Here is a 15,740-nt window from a genome sequence, read left to right as displayed (position 1 = left end):
AACATTTTCCCAGCAATATTATTTTTTATTACTTTTACGTCTTTCCTGTCAACTATAACTTACTTTTGGTCAAGGTCTATGTGTCATCTTTGTATTCCCAGCATATTCTTACGATACCTTATTACACAGGTGAAAGATTAAGTAAGTGAATGCATGAGTCAAATTTCAACCATAAGTTAATCACAAATTTTTACTTAGAAACTTATCTCCTATTATTCCGCTAAGCACATTTATATTCCAGCTTATTCCTACTTTTAAAATACTCACTGTTTAAGAAAAAAATCATTGTATATATGTTTGCTTTTCTCTCTTATGCCATTATCTATATTTAACTTCTTAAACTAGAGACCCTACGTGATTTTCAAGACCCAGTCCAAATGCTCTTTTTCTTAATAAGCATTTCCTGATCACTCCATTGTGAAATGATCCCTCTCTCTTCTGGCCTCTTATTTATCATATTTTTTTCCATGTATTTTAGTTGGTTATGTATCTGACTAACATTTTCTACTTCATTGGAAATGCTTTTAAGCATCCTATCTTTAGATAGGAACATATATATTCTTCTTTGTTCTCCAGTAGCACCTAGAATACGCTTTCACAGAGTTGACACCCAATTCACTATTAAGAAAAATATCAGGAATTTTAACACTTGATTTATATCTTTGAAGATTTTAAATTTCATTGGGGGAAGAAGTTATTTTGTTTGCAATATCATGGAATGATTTTAGTAAGAACAGTAATACTTAATTTTAATAGCATAGGTAATTTAACCCCACAATTAAGACTAAAGTTGAGAATTTCAGCTGAGAGATTAACATATTTTGCAGGATTTGTGGACGGCATTATGGATAAAGCTGGTCTTGACTTGGCTTTGTTTGATTTCTTCTCCTATGACATGCATTACATGATATATTTAAGGAGTTAAAGATAATAAAATGAAGCATAACTATTTACAAAATTAGTAGATTAAAATGTCCTTACATTTTATAGGGGTATATAAAAGTCAGGAAGCTCGCCTGATGTTACATATCTACCTTATTAAAGTACCAACTCATGCTTCTGTGAAGAAAATGAAAGAGGACAATTGGGCCATGGATGGCTTTGTAAGTATAGTTCTTTAAATGTCTGCTGCTAATTTTAATAACCAATTTGTGCTATAACTTGTCATTAAGATTCCAGAAAAAGGTAATTTTCTAAATTTAGCTAATTATGAACACACATGCATATATAAAATGGCAAGATTACTATTATGGGTAAATTATTTTGAAAACAAGATTCAGTGTAAATTCTTAGTAATCTAGAATGTTAAACCTAGGATTACTGGATTCTGATGAATTTTGCTTACTTTTGTAGTGTTTACGTGTATGAGGGCCATATAGTTTTTCACTGGTTTCATCAAATCTATTTTGTCTATGGTCAGTACTATGATAAATAAATTTGGATAAAATGTAATTCATTCTTTGTCTGGATCCACTGTTTAAGACATACAAAATGCATCAGAAAAAGTAAGTATGCCCATTACATTTAAGCTTTTTTCTCTAGATTTAACAGATTTAGAATATTTTACAAAATATTTAGAATATTTTATAAAGTTGTTTATGAAAAGGAAGTTCTGTAAATTACTTCATGTGGAAAAATAGTTACCATAGCTTCACCATGGAATCACCCTGCTCTATTCAGCCACTTACGTGAATGGAGTTTCTAAATTGGAAGTTGGAAGCAACCAACCTTCTATTCACATATTCCCCCAGAGTCTTTCCTAAAAAACGAGCAGGGGAGCTCTAACTACATCCTCACAAGTAACAGGTCTTCTTTTACAGGGAAGACCTAGCGGGAAAGAAGATAGTAGGTCATAGGCTTCAGTAAGTTTTGTGCCTGAGGAGAAAAAAATGTTTTTCCTATTTCTCTATTCGTGCCATTATTTGTGGAGTTGGAAACTAACTCATGTCTTCAATGCACTCGAATTGTGTAATTATTTCATCTAGGAAGCAAATAAAATGAATTCATTCATTTAAATCTTAGAGTTTGAGCTCTTCTTTTTAGGAGCATTTCATTTTTAAAAATGACCATGACCAGAGTACGATGTCTGGTGATAAGGAATAAATCACTTCTTCTGACATGCCAGACTGCTATGGATGGATTGGTATGATAGTTTCCTTTTTAGGGTGTGGATTCAAGGTCTTTTACAACTTTTACAATAATGTAAAGGACTTAGGTAACTAATTAAAATAAACTTCAGGGCAAATTCACATTACTAGGTACAGAAACACTGAAATATATCTATTTCTATTGTATTTATGAGATAAAATCACACTATGCATGTAAAGTATTTTTTAAATATAGGATTTTATACACATGCAAGATACATGTTATAGTCAGCATTTACAGCATTAGACACAACCACAAAATCTCAGGGTCGAAGGAGTATTATACCCTTTCTCATGTATCTGGGATTAGTTGTGGGTGATCCACTTGAGGCTATGGTAGCAAGTTCGGGTCTGCTCCAGGTGTCTTATTCTGGGGCCCAGGCTGGAGGGGCAGCAGTTAACCAGAGCATATCCTCTTGTCAGAGCTCAGAAGCTCTGAGGGGTAATGTGTTTTAAACACCTCTATTGAGATATAATTCATATGCCCATTTAAAGTGTACAATTCAATGGTTTTTAGTATATTTACAAGTGTGTAACCATCACCATAGTTGATTTTAGAATATTTCTGTCACCTCAAAAAGAAACTCCACACCCTTTAGCTACCATCACTCTACCCATCCACCCCTCATCTCCACCTTAGCCCTAAGCAACTACAAATCTATTTTCTGTTTCTGTGGATTTCTCTGTTTTGGATATTCATATTTATAGAATCTTGTAATATGTGTTTTTTTGTGACTGGCTTCTTTCACTTATTATAATGGGAAACGTGCCTCTTAAGGCCTAGGCTTGGAACTGTCCTATTGTTAATTCCACCCACATTCCATTGGCCAAAGCAAGTCACAGGCCTAAACCCAATGAGATGGAAAGTACATTCTTCTCATGAAGATTGGTAAGAGGGAGAGAAGGCCTGCAGGCATGCTAAGCAGGAATCAAATCTACAAAGTACAGTTTTATTATATTTAATTTTTAATTGATCATTTGCTTTGTTTCATCATATCATTGCCCTTTTTTGACAGTAGGTTTCTTAGCCTAAGAGAAATCTCTGTATATCTATATCATATATTAATAACAACCCCCTTTTTCTAATATCCTAATTACTTAAAAATTAAAATTTTGATTTTGCTTATAATGACAAATTTGCACAATATGCTGTGTTTTACATAGAAGGAAGATATAGAGTTAGGAACTCTGCATAACATTCATTTAAGAGTAAAACTGAATATTTATTAAAGCTGGGAAAATATAGCTGTGTCCAATCCTCAGATTTAATCAACCTTATAAATATTTTTAGGTTTCTGCTGAGCCTGATGGAGCTACTTATGTATTTCAAGGATTTATTCAGGGCAAAGATTATGGGCAATTTGGACTGCAAAGACTAGGTAATGTATTCATTTTCATTTTCATGTAGTTCCTTTATTACTCCAGACATCACAAGAAAATACAGTGGATTCTGTACATTAGGCACACTTCCTACATTTTTAATTTTGCATTGTCAGGATTATATATTGATACATTTGATAGCCTTTTAAATAATTGCATTCTTCAGAATATTGATTCTCTATGTACCAGCCCTACAGTGCTTGGTTGTCATATTTCTAATAAATAGGACACACTGTCTTGCCCTTAGCAAGTAAAAAGGAGAAAAAGAGATACAGATATAAAAGAAAATATTAAACTGTAAATTATTTTATCTCATGAGAACTGCAGTACTTCTCTTCATTTTGAATATTGTTGCAACTTTCTTTCTCTTTCAAAAATATACTGGCACTTTGAAAACTTAATATCTGGAAAGGGAAAATAACTTTGAGGAATGGACCCCTTTTGGGGGCTTTGCACTATTCAGATATGTAAACTTCCTGTAGTAGGAGGCATGGATTTTGTCATTCTTCTCCCCAACTCTTCTAAAATATACACAGACATTTAATGGTCTTGCTTGAATATAATTATTAACATAGCTTTTGTAGATAATTTTCCTAAGGTATATTGTTTCCCATTATTATATTGTGGTATTGATATATAAAGAATAAATTCAGGTTCTAAAAACTACTATTTGATGTTTATCTTCAAAATTCCATTACTTTGAACTTTTACATAAATATTCTGAGTCCATTGAAAAATAAGGTAGAAATAAGGTATTAACTTTTAACCTGGACTAAGGTGTGATTTAGTTGAATATAACTATTTATCAAAAAGGGAAATTTGCTTTCTCTAAGTGAACAATAATAATAAGATGTCATTTCAGGTAATGTCTTGCCTAAAATTCTGTTAGTTTTGAAAACCAGATAAAATATTCATTAACACAAGACATTAACACAGTCGTGTAATTTAATGCAAGATGTTTATGTGAGCTATTCCCAAAAACATCTCACACACTGTATGTCTAAAACAGAACCTGTAAAAAAACAAACAAACAAACAAACAAAAAAAACAAAAAATGAGATATTTCTTTCTGGGGAAAATAAAAGCAAAACACAAAAAACAACCTGTTCATTATTTTCTCTTCCCCTAACCTTATCTAACATGTTAACAAACCTGATTCTTCTCATTTCCTAATTTTGCTAATGTCTTTGCCATTTACTCATCCCCAAGTAGAACCCTTCTCATGTGCCCTCTTACCTCTTATCCTAACCAACAGGTTCTGTTGACTTTTAACTACAAAATATTCCCCTACATCTATTTTTTCATGCTCCTCCTAGTGCTCTAGGATACAATCAACTTCCATTTTTATCTGGGATGTTGCTATGACCTTTGAAGTACTCTTGCTTCCAGTCCAGATCCCCTCAAGTCCATCCCACCCTAGTCACTGTTCTAAACTGTGTGTCTTATCACAGGGGCTTTTATTTCTAAACACCCACAGTTGTCCCTCACTGCAGGTAGGTAACAAGTTTGAACTCCTTAGAATGATGTTTATGGCTTTTCAGGGTCTGGCCATAGTTTTACCATTTTAGCATCCTACTCCTACCACACTGATACATACTTAACCTCTACATCCTTTCCACACAGTTACCCCCAGTGCTTGTCACATCTAAATAGGCCACTCACCTTCCCATTTCTAGGCTTATGATGGTCCTATTTCCTCTCCCATCCATTGTTCTACTGATTCTTCAAAGCCAAGCTCATATTGTATATTCTCCGGAATACATTCTTACGTATCACCAGATGGAATTACTCCCTCTCTTCCTCAAGCACATTGATCATTAATTCATGCTTGATGTCTACACTTACTTTTTTGTCATGGTATTCTTCCCACAATTGTATAAACTCCTCAGTTCAGAGACTCTGCTTATTTTTTATTCTGTATCCTTTCCTGGGAAAATGTCTTATAAATAGAACGCACTGTACAAACTTGTATGGAAAAGAGTTGAAGGAGTTTCATGAATTACTTTGTTTCCTATGTACATTTCCTAGTAGATATCTTGAGAAAGAAAGAAAATGATTGGTTCATAAAAATAAAAATCAATTGTGATAAAAAAGTTGATTTTTTTTTTTTTTTATAGGGCTGAACATGTCAGAAGGCTCAAATTCTTCAAATCAGCCTCATGGTACAAACAGTAGTTCTGTGGCCATTGCTATTCTTGTGCCTTTTTTTGCACTTATATTTGCAGGATTTGGATTTTATCTTTATAAACAAAGGTAAGTTTGTTGATTTCACTCACAGAACATTTCCAAAATCTTCATGTTCTTTTTACTACTCTAGTTCAAATCATAACTTCCATTTTTTTTTCTGGGTGTTTGAAAACAAGGTGTGCCAAATATTGCAACAATTGTTAAAAACCTTATTTCCCCTGCCTGCCTCCCACCACCCCAACGTGGTAAAACAAAAATCACTCTGTTAATTTGCATGAACATTCAACTTAATACTTACTACTTTTTTGAGTCAATTTCTTGGCACATACTTAATTGTACCGGTTAGTTTTGCATTCTCCATAATGAGACTTTAGAGATACAAAATCCAGGTTAAAGTTTAAATCGAAGAGGTGATACCTGCTGCCAGATTTATTTAGAGAATTAGGAAGAAGTTTGTGCCCAAACCTTCTTAGTTCACATGACAATGCTGACCGATTTCACCCAGGCAGACAGATGGTAAAATCCTCTAATCTCCTTTTCTTCTGCTGCTTTTAGAAGATTATGCAATTAATATGTTATATTTCTTATATATCAACTATATGACATACATAGTATTAGTTTGTCTTTGTTTATTATGTCCATTACAACATCCCAAGTGGCTTTATTATATAGTTGTCTGCTATTTGGGACTATCCTTTATCAAGAAGAAAATATGTAGGTAACTGGATAATTAAATGAATATTATTACTAAATGTATTTTTCTCAAAACTGATAATTATAAATTTCAGCCTAGATTATCTAAAAATGGTTATTTAATATTACATGAATTTGTAATTATTGAATATTAGCAGCTGCTTAGGACTTATCAATATCAGATTTTATTAATGATAAAAAATTATCACTAAATTTATCTATAAAGCAAGCTATTCTGATCTTTCTTTAAAAACTATTTTTGTGAAATATGCATAACATAAAACCATTTAAACCATTCTAGGTGCACAGTTCCGTGGCCTTTAGTATATTCACAATGTCATGGAGCCCTCACTGCAGTTCCAGAATATCTCCATCAACCCAGAAGAAAACTGTGCCATTAATCAGTCATCCCCCATTCCTCCCACTCCTGCCCTAGGCAACTGCTAATTTGCTTTCTATCTGTATCTGTTTGCCTATTCTGGGTATTTCGTATAAATGGAATCATGTACTATGTGATATTTTATATCTGGTCTCTTAAACTTAACATAATGTTTTCAAGTTTCTTCCATGTTTTGGCATTTATCAGTACTCCATTTCTTTATCTGTCTGAATAATATTCCATTGTGTTTGAATGTGTTCTGTTTAAATATGTCCATTCATCAGTTGATGGGCATTTGGATTGCTCCTACATTTTGGCTATTGTGAATAGTGCTGATATATACACTTGTGCAAGTTTTTGTTTGGACACCCACTTCAATTCTTTTGGGTATATACCCCAAAATAGAATTGCTGGGTTTTGTGGTAATTGCACATTTAACTTACTGGGGAAGCACCAACTGTTTTGCAGAGCAACTGTGCCATATTTTATTCCCACGAGCAATGTATGCACCGTTCCACTTCCTCCACATCCATGCCAACACTTGTCATTTTCTGTTTTCTTTTCTTTCTTTTTTATTATAGTCATCCTAATGCATATGTGAAGTGGTATCTTATTGTAGTTTTGATTTGCATTTCCCTAATTACCAATAATATTGAGCATCTTTTCAGTGTTTCTTGGCCATTTTCCTTTGAAGAAATGCCTATTTAAGTATTTGCCAATTTTTTATTTGGTCACTTGTTCTTGTTGTTGAATTGTAAGAGTTCTTTATATATTTTGGAGACTAGACTCAGCACATATATGGTTTGCAAAAATTTCTCCCTTTCTATGAGTTGTATTTTCACTCTCTTGATAGTGTCACTTGATGTATAAAGGGTTCTCATTTTGATGAAGTCCAATTTATTTATTTTCTTTTGTTATTTGTTCTTGGAGTGTTATATCTAAGAAATCATTGCCAGATTGAAGGTCATGAATCAAGAGCAGATTTACCTATATGTTTTCCCCAAAGAGTTTAATAGACTTAGCTCTTATATTCAAAAGTTCCATTCATTTTGAATTAATTTTTGTTGATGTTGTAAACTTTTCTGAAACTTGATATTATTTTCCTTAAAGCTGTTGTTCAATATTATTTATAACATGTCTTTATATCTTCATGATTCTTGCTTAATTAGAAGAAAATGATGTTGCTTTTGGTTTTCATTGTGAATCTAGTTTGAAAAAAGAGAGACAAATACTATCCATTAGAACTATGCACCTAGCAAGAACAAGTTGTAAGAATGTAACTGTATAGGATGCCATTGAAAGAAACTTAAGATAGCTTTAACAAAATTTATTGCCATACAAATCACCTAACAATGTTCACTACGGAGAAAAATTCAGAAAATGCATTAGAAATAATAAAGTAATATAATAGCAAATTCAAAATATGATAAAATAGTTGAAATTTGTAGTGTTTGGTATAAACAAAGGAATTGAGAAACAGATCTATTTTAAGATATATCTATTTTAGGAATTAGGTCCCAGAAACTGCCTGGAGCAAGTCTGCCTTTGTACCATAATGAATGTCAGCAAATTATGCAGTGGGATGTAGGAAACTAGAAATAAGATTTGCCAAAGGATAGAGAAATAAAAAAAGGAAGAAAGAATTCAAGACCAGCAAGTTACACTAGCCAGCCTAGAATGCATGTGTTTTGTTACGTAAAACCAAATGTTCAGTTATCAGTAACTCTTTGGAAACTATTTTCATGACTTAATTATCAGTATAGTCATTTCTTCTTTGAGATTTTGAATTTATTGTTCTAATGTATACCATTTTTAAGAAAATTGAGTATGTTTTGGGGATACTCCAAGTACCATCCTAAATTGGGCCTCAGTGTTAGTTGTCTGCTCATTCTGAAATCCTTTTTAATGAGTGCAGAACTGGCTCCTTCTTGTCCTTCAAGTCTCAGATTATATTTTATCTCCTCAGAGATGCTTTTCCTTATTACTGCTTCTAAAGTGGGTTCCTGTTACTTACTGTCATATCAACAGCTTTCTTTTTCATCAGAACAATTCTTATTACCTATTTTTCTTGTTTTATTTATTTATTTTTATTTTAACTTATTTAACAAATATTTATTTATTAATTAATTATTTTCTATCACTACATTATGAGCTCCATGAGAGTAATGCTTTCCTTGCATTTTCTTTAAAAAAAAATTCTATATCCAATGCCTAAGATCATGCCTGGCACATAACAGATGCTCAGTAAATATTTGAGGAATTAATGAATGAATGGATGGATGGTTAGTAATGAGATTTATGTTTATCATCACTATAATTTATTTATATTATACATGCAAATTCATAATGATTATTATTGCATCAGAAAATTTAAATTTATGAAAATAGCCATAATACATTTACTTATACTTGTATTACTCATATTGGCACTGTACATTAGTATGTATTATATGTAAATAATAAAAGTCACTCAGGGTTTAAAAGTGACTGGTAAATTGTTTGAATTTGATGTGTTGAGCTTATGATTTCTCAATTAATACTTTGAAGTTACATTATGCATTAACAATGATAATTCAAGTATGTTTGAGCCCTACTCTGCTATTTCTAGAAGAACGTTAACACATAACTAATCAGTGTTCTCATCAACAGGACTGCACCGAAAACACAGTATACAGGATGTTCAGTTCATGAAAATAACAATGGCCAAGCAGCTTTTGAAAACCCCATGTATGATACCAACTCAAAGTCAGTGGAAGGGAAGGCAGTACGATTCGATCCCAACTTGAACACGGTCTGCACAATGGTATAACTTGGCAACTCTTTGCCTTCTTCAGAAGCTTGGAAATCGACACACAAAACAGTGCACATTTAGTTCACTGCTAAACAAATTAAAGCACACTTTTCAGGACTTGCTGGGTCACCTTTTCCTGAGGAATGAGAGAGAAGAGTGTTTTTCATAAACTGGACCATAATTCTTCTTCATGTTTACCATGGAGAGTTTTACAGAAATTTGGCTGCACTCTGAGAGTGCTTACTCACAGTTTATTTGCTTTTTTAAAAAAGGAGATTATTCTAAAACATAAACTTATTTGCATATATTGGAGGAGCATCCACTATCAGTATTTCTGTGCTTTAAAAAGTATATTAGAGGGACTGGGTTTAAAAAAAAAAAGATATAGGGTAGAAAATAAGAGCTATACTTACAAGAGTCAATAGATCACTGACTTCTCTTTAACTGTCATGAGCTACATCACACCCATGAGTCTGTTTTTCACACCACTCTATCCACTCTCCGTTCTTGTTGAGTCATTGTCTTCCTTATTTCCATGATTATTTCAGATTGAGTCATGCCCTGAAGTGTTTAAGAGCTAATTTATGCCACAAAAGAGATAAGACTGCCTACTCTGATTTGACTCTTTCTGGTTTTTGTTCTTCAGTATCATATTGTTATTTTTTTTAGATGGTTGTCACAGTTTCTGCAAATGGCAAGATCATTGTGCTATTTTCCCAATTCCCCTCATTATGTTGTAACCAATATTACTCCGTAAGCCATGGGGCAGTGTTTAACACCTTGCTTCAGTCTGTTTTGTCACCCAGAAACCACTCTAGCTGGCAAAACTTATCTATAATAATGATGGTTTTGCAGTTATCTGAGACACCAAACTTACCATCCTTTACCACACTTTCCAAAGTTTTTGAAAGACCAAATAGAACCTATCTACTATAGTTGGCTACGATATATCCTATTTTCCTTCCAGTTGAGCCTCTAAATTTATTTCACATTGTTTTGAACTTTTATCAACAACGAGTTAGAAATATAAGATTTTAAGCTTTTAACTTTTATCTAACAATGAGTTAGACATACATTTTGGACCAGTCCATAACTATAATGACTACAAAAAATTTACACTGTCAAATCACCAATATAAATTTATTTCCTAAAGTCGTAGATTTTCCAAATTTTCATGTATTTTAAACTTCCTCTACTCTTATTCTTAAGAAGCAGGTTTCAGATATGACAGGTTTCTTTCATCATCAAATTAAGATTCGCATTGGCAAGTTATTGGTGGCTCATTTACAAATGTATCACAGCAATGCCGGCATATTGATTTAATAGGCCATTGTCTTCCTTTTATGGCATGTTTTACTTCATTGAATAAATTATGTACCCAGTGTGAACTCTTTGTCGTTGTCCCTCTCAAATATGGAAAACTCTGTAAACAGTTTCGACTTTTTGTATCATGAGACAGAGTGCCTAAGAGAAATCATTGCACCCGGGAAGCGCTGCTTGGATCTATCTCTACAACATTTAGTGAATTTCTTGTAAACCACTTTGAGATACATTGTTTTGGAAATTCATACAATTTTCTCAACATTGTACTCTACTGACAGGATGCTGTTTTAAATTTTATGCCATCAGTTATTTATTCTTGTTTATTCAAATGACTGCAATAACAATGATTCATTCATTAATGTTAAGGTTAATACATTTAAGATCTTGTTTAAACAATGTTTCTTCTGCAACTGGCTACTCCTCTTATATTAATGCATACACTTTTGTAAAGAAGTATATTTTTATGAAAAAAAAACTTTGTAAAAGTATGATGTAAATTTTCAGTGCAATGTAAACAAAATAAAAATGGATAATTGCTTTTGTAAAATGTGTATTCTTTTCAAAATTGTCTGCCAGTGTACTGGATAGCAAAAAGAATAAACAGCCCACATTTATTTGGTATTTTAAAGTTGCCAAACTACATACGATATACTTAATTAGCAACATAATGATGAGACATGGGTGTTTTTCTTCTTTATATTTTATAGTTCCCCAAGTGTGACACTCTTTTAGAAGGAAACAGATTCCCACTAAACATAATAGTATCATAAGAACCTTAGAATTTTCCTTATGTATAAATATTGTAACACTACTGTCTAAATTTGGGTATATCTGATGATTTCTAATATTTCTATGTTTCTGTGTTTTCTCAGAGATACTTAATTTTATCATGTGTCATAGGTATGAACTTAGTAATCTTTTGAATAACTACATTAAACTAATATTCAAAAAGATATCTATCTTGCCAAGGTGTAACATGTAAAATTTTGTATTCAAGAAACTTACCAAGTTTCTATAAAATTCAAGTCACAAGTTATTTAAGTTTAATTTTATTAGAGAACTCTTTTTCACAAAATATATTGTCTTTATATTTCACAACTTCCAACTCCAGCCTTTAAAAGTCTATCTCAGTTTATTACACTTACATTTAAGAAATGAATGCTTCTTGACATAATTGTAGTTTTTTTTAAACTTTAACTGTATTATCTCCATCTTACACTTATTTCATGTCTTCTATATCTTCCCTTATTGTTGTTTGTCCTTATTTTTATTCCTCTCTGTGCTTTTTTTCTTCCTCTTTTTTCTACTTTTTAATTTGCTTTCTCTCTTCTGATATTTTTCTTAATATTCTTTCCCATTTTATGTCTTCTCCTTTTTAGCCTTTGATCATTTTTTTATCTTAATGCCCTTTATCCTTAACCCTCTCAAAAGTTAGCATCAGTTTTAGCGGAAGTAATTTTATTTTTATTTTTTACCAGCTTTATTGGAGTATAATTAACAAAATTGTAAGGTATTTAAAGTTCATGGTGTGAGGATAAATGTATACTTTTTTTTGAGGAGAATATTTAAGCTCTACTCTTATTAAATTTCAATTAAAGAGGTAATTTTAAAGAGCCTTCTTGTACTTCCCTTATATTTATTTATTTATTTATTTATTTTTCTTCCCTTATATTTAAAACATTAAAACCAATAGGTCCAAGGTTCCACCCAGGATTTCTTGATACTAGAGCCTGATGATAATGATTACGGAACTAGACCAAAGGGTCAGATTCTTTTTTTAACCTGTCCTTTTCACTTACAAAGAGAAAGAGAGAGAGAGAAGGACAATCATTGGCCAGAAGAGTCAACAAAAATAACTAAATGAAACTCTCTTAAAGAGATTAAGACAATGCATTGCCTGTCAAAGTATTAATCTGTGTATTGATGCCTATAAATTTAAAATAGGCAAGTTTAAGTAAGGTAAGAAAAGAAAAAACCTCTTCTGTTGATTATAGACATTCATAACTCTAAGAAATATTTTAGAATAAGTAGTTTGAAATTTGGCTGAAAAAATATTGATTTGCTTTTTTTTTTTTTTTAGGATAACTTTGGAGGAAAGGGAATATTGATCCAAGAAGATATGCCTGTTGTAAAAATCTGAGAAATATCTTTCTGTCACCACTACATGAGCTTGGTATTCCAATTTAAGAACAGATTTAAAAGTTACTGGGGAGTAGAAATGGCCACTGGATATTAGATTTCATTCTTTAGTATACAAACAATGGAACTAGTGAACACCTGCCAAATACTTTCCCAACTTTTAATAAGTTCCCATGTGTAATAAGTTTATTAGGCTTGAAAAAGAAGTATATTCTATATATTCAAATTCATAGCTATAAATTATATTGCCAAACACAAAACAAGAAATCTGTGTTTTAAACTCTCATAAGATCCCAACCTTTCTTGTAACTATTAGCATACCTAGCATACCTAGGAAAATAGGGATGAACCCATGTGCTTTGAGGAATAGAGAAAGATATGGAACCACCCACACAGGATGACATAAAATGAACCTAATGGTCTTCCTCCTCAGCAAGTATCTTGACACCCTTGAGTTAAGATTGGTATTTCCTGAAGGAACTTATTAGAATGAAATATGTTATCTGGAGAATATCGTATGATAGCACTATAATCCCAATAAGCAAATTAACACAGCCATTACAGAGCAAGTCAGTAAAGCTAGCATTCCTAATCTTCTTATTTTTAAACCAGGACTTTTTCCAGTCTATGCTACTCTTTCTAGAATGGTGTTTCTAAATACACAAAACAAAATACAAAGGAAATTATAAATAAATAACAAAATAATTACAAAAAAACATTTTAAATGTTGTAGTACATATATATGTAATAATCTGCACATGTATGAACTTATATATAATTATTATATACTAATACACATATAAATACTAATACATATATATATTTCTAGACTGATATATTAAATATGAAGTGGGGCTAATAATTTCTGTAATTTTAGAGTATCATAAACAATATTTTGAGATACTCATGACATTTCATATGACATGAAAATATCTGTGATTTTTATTAGTCACAAAATCAGAGATTATTTTTGCCCAACTTTTCACAGAAGGAAAATAATATGTTTTAATTAAAAGATCAGTGAAGATAAAAATATAACTTTTTCCCAATGCAAGTTTCCAAACTCTTTGAATTCTAATGGCATACCAACTTAAAAACCCTGCCTTAGAGGTTGGAATTTACAGCAAGTACATTGTGAGGGGGCAGGGAAGAAGACATTGATTGTTCTCTTGAGTCATTGGCAATGAAAATGGAATGCTTAATTTGAACTTTGGTTACCAAATAACAGCATAAAGTCAATGGACTCTAAGAAGAAATCCCCAGTGGGAAGGAGTGAACATAGATAGTAAAATGGCATTAATTAATTTATTAATACAAATATTTTCTAACTTTAAACATATGTATACTACTTTACTATGAGGTATAATGGATACTTGATGAATAAAAATATAAGAAATGCATGGATCTTTCCCTGAGGTAACTTAAAGTCTTGTCAAGTTATAAAAAAAATTCTTAAACTGTATCTAGAAGATGCCACACAATAATACTGGGTGGTAACTATGTACATCTATGTATGCTTTCACTCTTTCACTACTTTCTGTTAATTAAAATAGACTTTTATGAAATTGTAAGTGAGATGTCTGACAAATTCTAGTTTATAGAATTGAACGCTACCTTTTTTTTTTTTTTAAATCTAATGATTAAGGGGCATATAAGTGATTTGGGTCATGTGGCATCAATACATATTCTCCAGAATATTCAGAATTTGATGGAGTTAATTTGAAAACTGCATATTAGGTTAATTTAATATCATGGGACACTTGGGCATTTCTTGACAAAATGATCATAACCTATTCACAATTTCAATGGGGAATGCATGTTTTTCTCTTTTATTTCACCTGTATGTATTTCCAAAGAATCTTTATGAGTTGAAGCTTTATCTACCAAATGTCATTTTCGTTTCACTGAAGGAAAAGAAAAGCACCTAAAGTTTCAATAGAAATCAATTAAATAAGACAAAACAAAGGTCAAATTTATATTTAAAGATACGCTATTTATTGGGTAAGAGAAATCAGTATTCTTTTTTACCTAGTAGTTCTACTCAATAGGTTGTTAAAAACAAAATCAGAGAGGGTGTATTTGACGTGGTTTTCAAATTATGCACTATTTGTATATGGTGGAAACTATATCACTAGTTATCAGTGTGCAAGCAACATAGATATTCACTGACTTGGGATTGTATTAGAAATGATCATACATTTATAACTATTAAAATCAAGTTCAAAGTTAATGACATGAAGAAGACTTTAATGTTCAAACAAAAACCATTTGTATCTCTCTTACTCCCTTTTTCTCTGTCCCATTTTTCTTTTTTTCTTCCAAATACATGCATATACAAACATAAATGTCTTGAAGCAAAGAAATAAAAATAAATAGTAGTTATGATTGTCAGGAGTGCGATGATTACAATTTTTTTGTTGTGGGTTTTTCCAGAGTGCATATAATTTCATTTTTAAATGAAAAAAATAGCTTAAATGTAAAAGTAGATTTTACTTTACTGATAACTTTGCTTAGAAGAATATCCATACCTAGAAATGATAGCAGAAGAGCCTGAGTTTAGGAGACCCGGGTCAACTGTGTCAATATGAGTAAAAACCTAAAGAATTAAAAAGGATAATATCTATATATAATAAATTGTTTAAATGTGTTAAAGAAGTGAGAATAAAATTAATAAATCTATTAATAGTTTTTTGTCAAATAT

The 15,740-nt window shown here is 31.6% G+C and overlaps 1 protein-coding gene across 3 annotated transcripts in view; it reads left to right on the top strand.

Moving 5' to 3' along the window:
- CSMD3 (CUB and Sushi multiple domains 3) overlaps positions 1-9,762 on the top strand; it is a 1,201,062-nt gene extending 1,191,300 nt beyond the window's left edge. For all 3 annotated transcript variants that reach the window (XM_035011782.1, XM_035011781.1, XM_035011780.1), the window contains 4 exons: positions 991-1,103; positions 3,439-3,526; positions 5,645-5,780; positions 9,436-9,762. In XM_035011782.1, the coding sequence (XP_034867673.1) occupies positions 991-1,103; positions 3,439-3,526; positions 5,645-5,780; positions 9,436-9,595 (497 nt within the window). In that variant the 3' untranslated portion in view covers positions 9,596-9,762. The remainder of the gene's footprint in view (positions 1-990; positions 1,104-3,438; positions 3,527-5,644; positions 5,781-9,435) is intronic.
- Positions 9,763-15,740: the final 5,978 nt, after the last annotated feature.

Source organism: Mirounga leonina, unplaced genomic scaffold, assembly GCF_011800145.1.
Source record: "Mirounga leonina isolate KUSES-001 unplaced genomic scaffold, KU_Mleo_1.0 Mir_165, whole genome shotgun sequence".
NCBI classification, from domain to species: domain Eukaryota; kingdom Metazoa; phylum Chordata; class Mammalia; order Carnivora; family Phocidae; genus Mirounga; species Mirounga leonina.
This window is presented reverse-complemented; position numbering and strand designations above follow the sequence as displayed.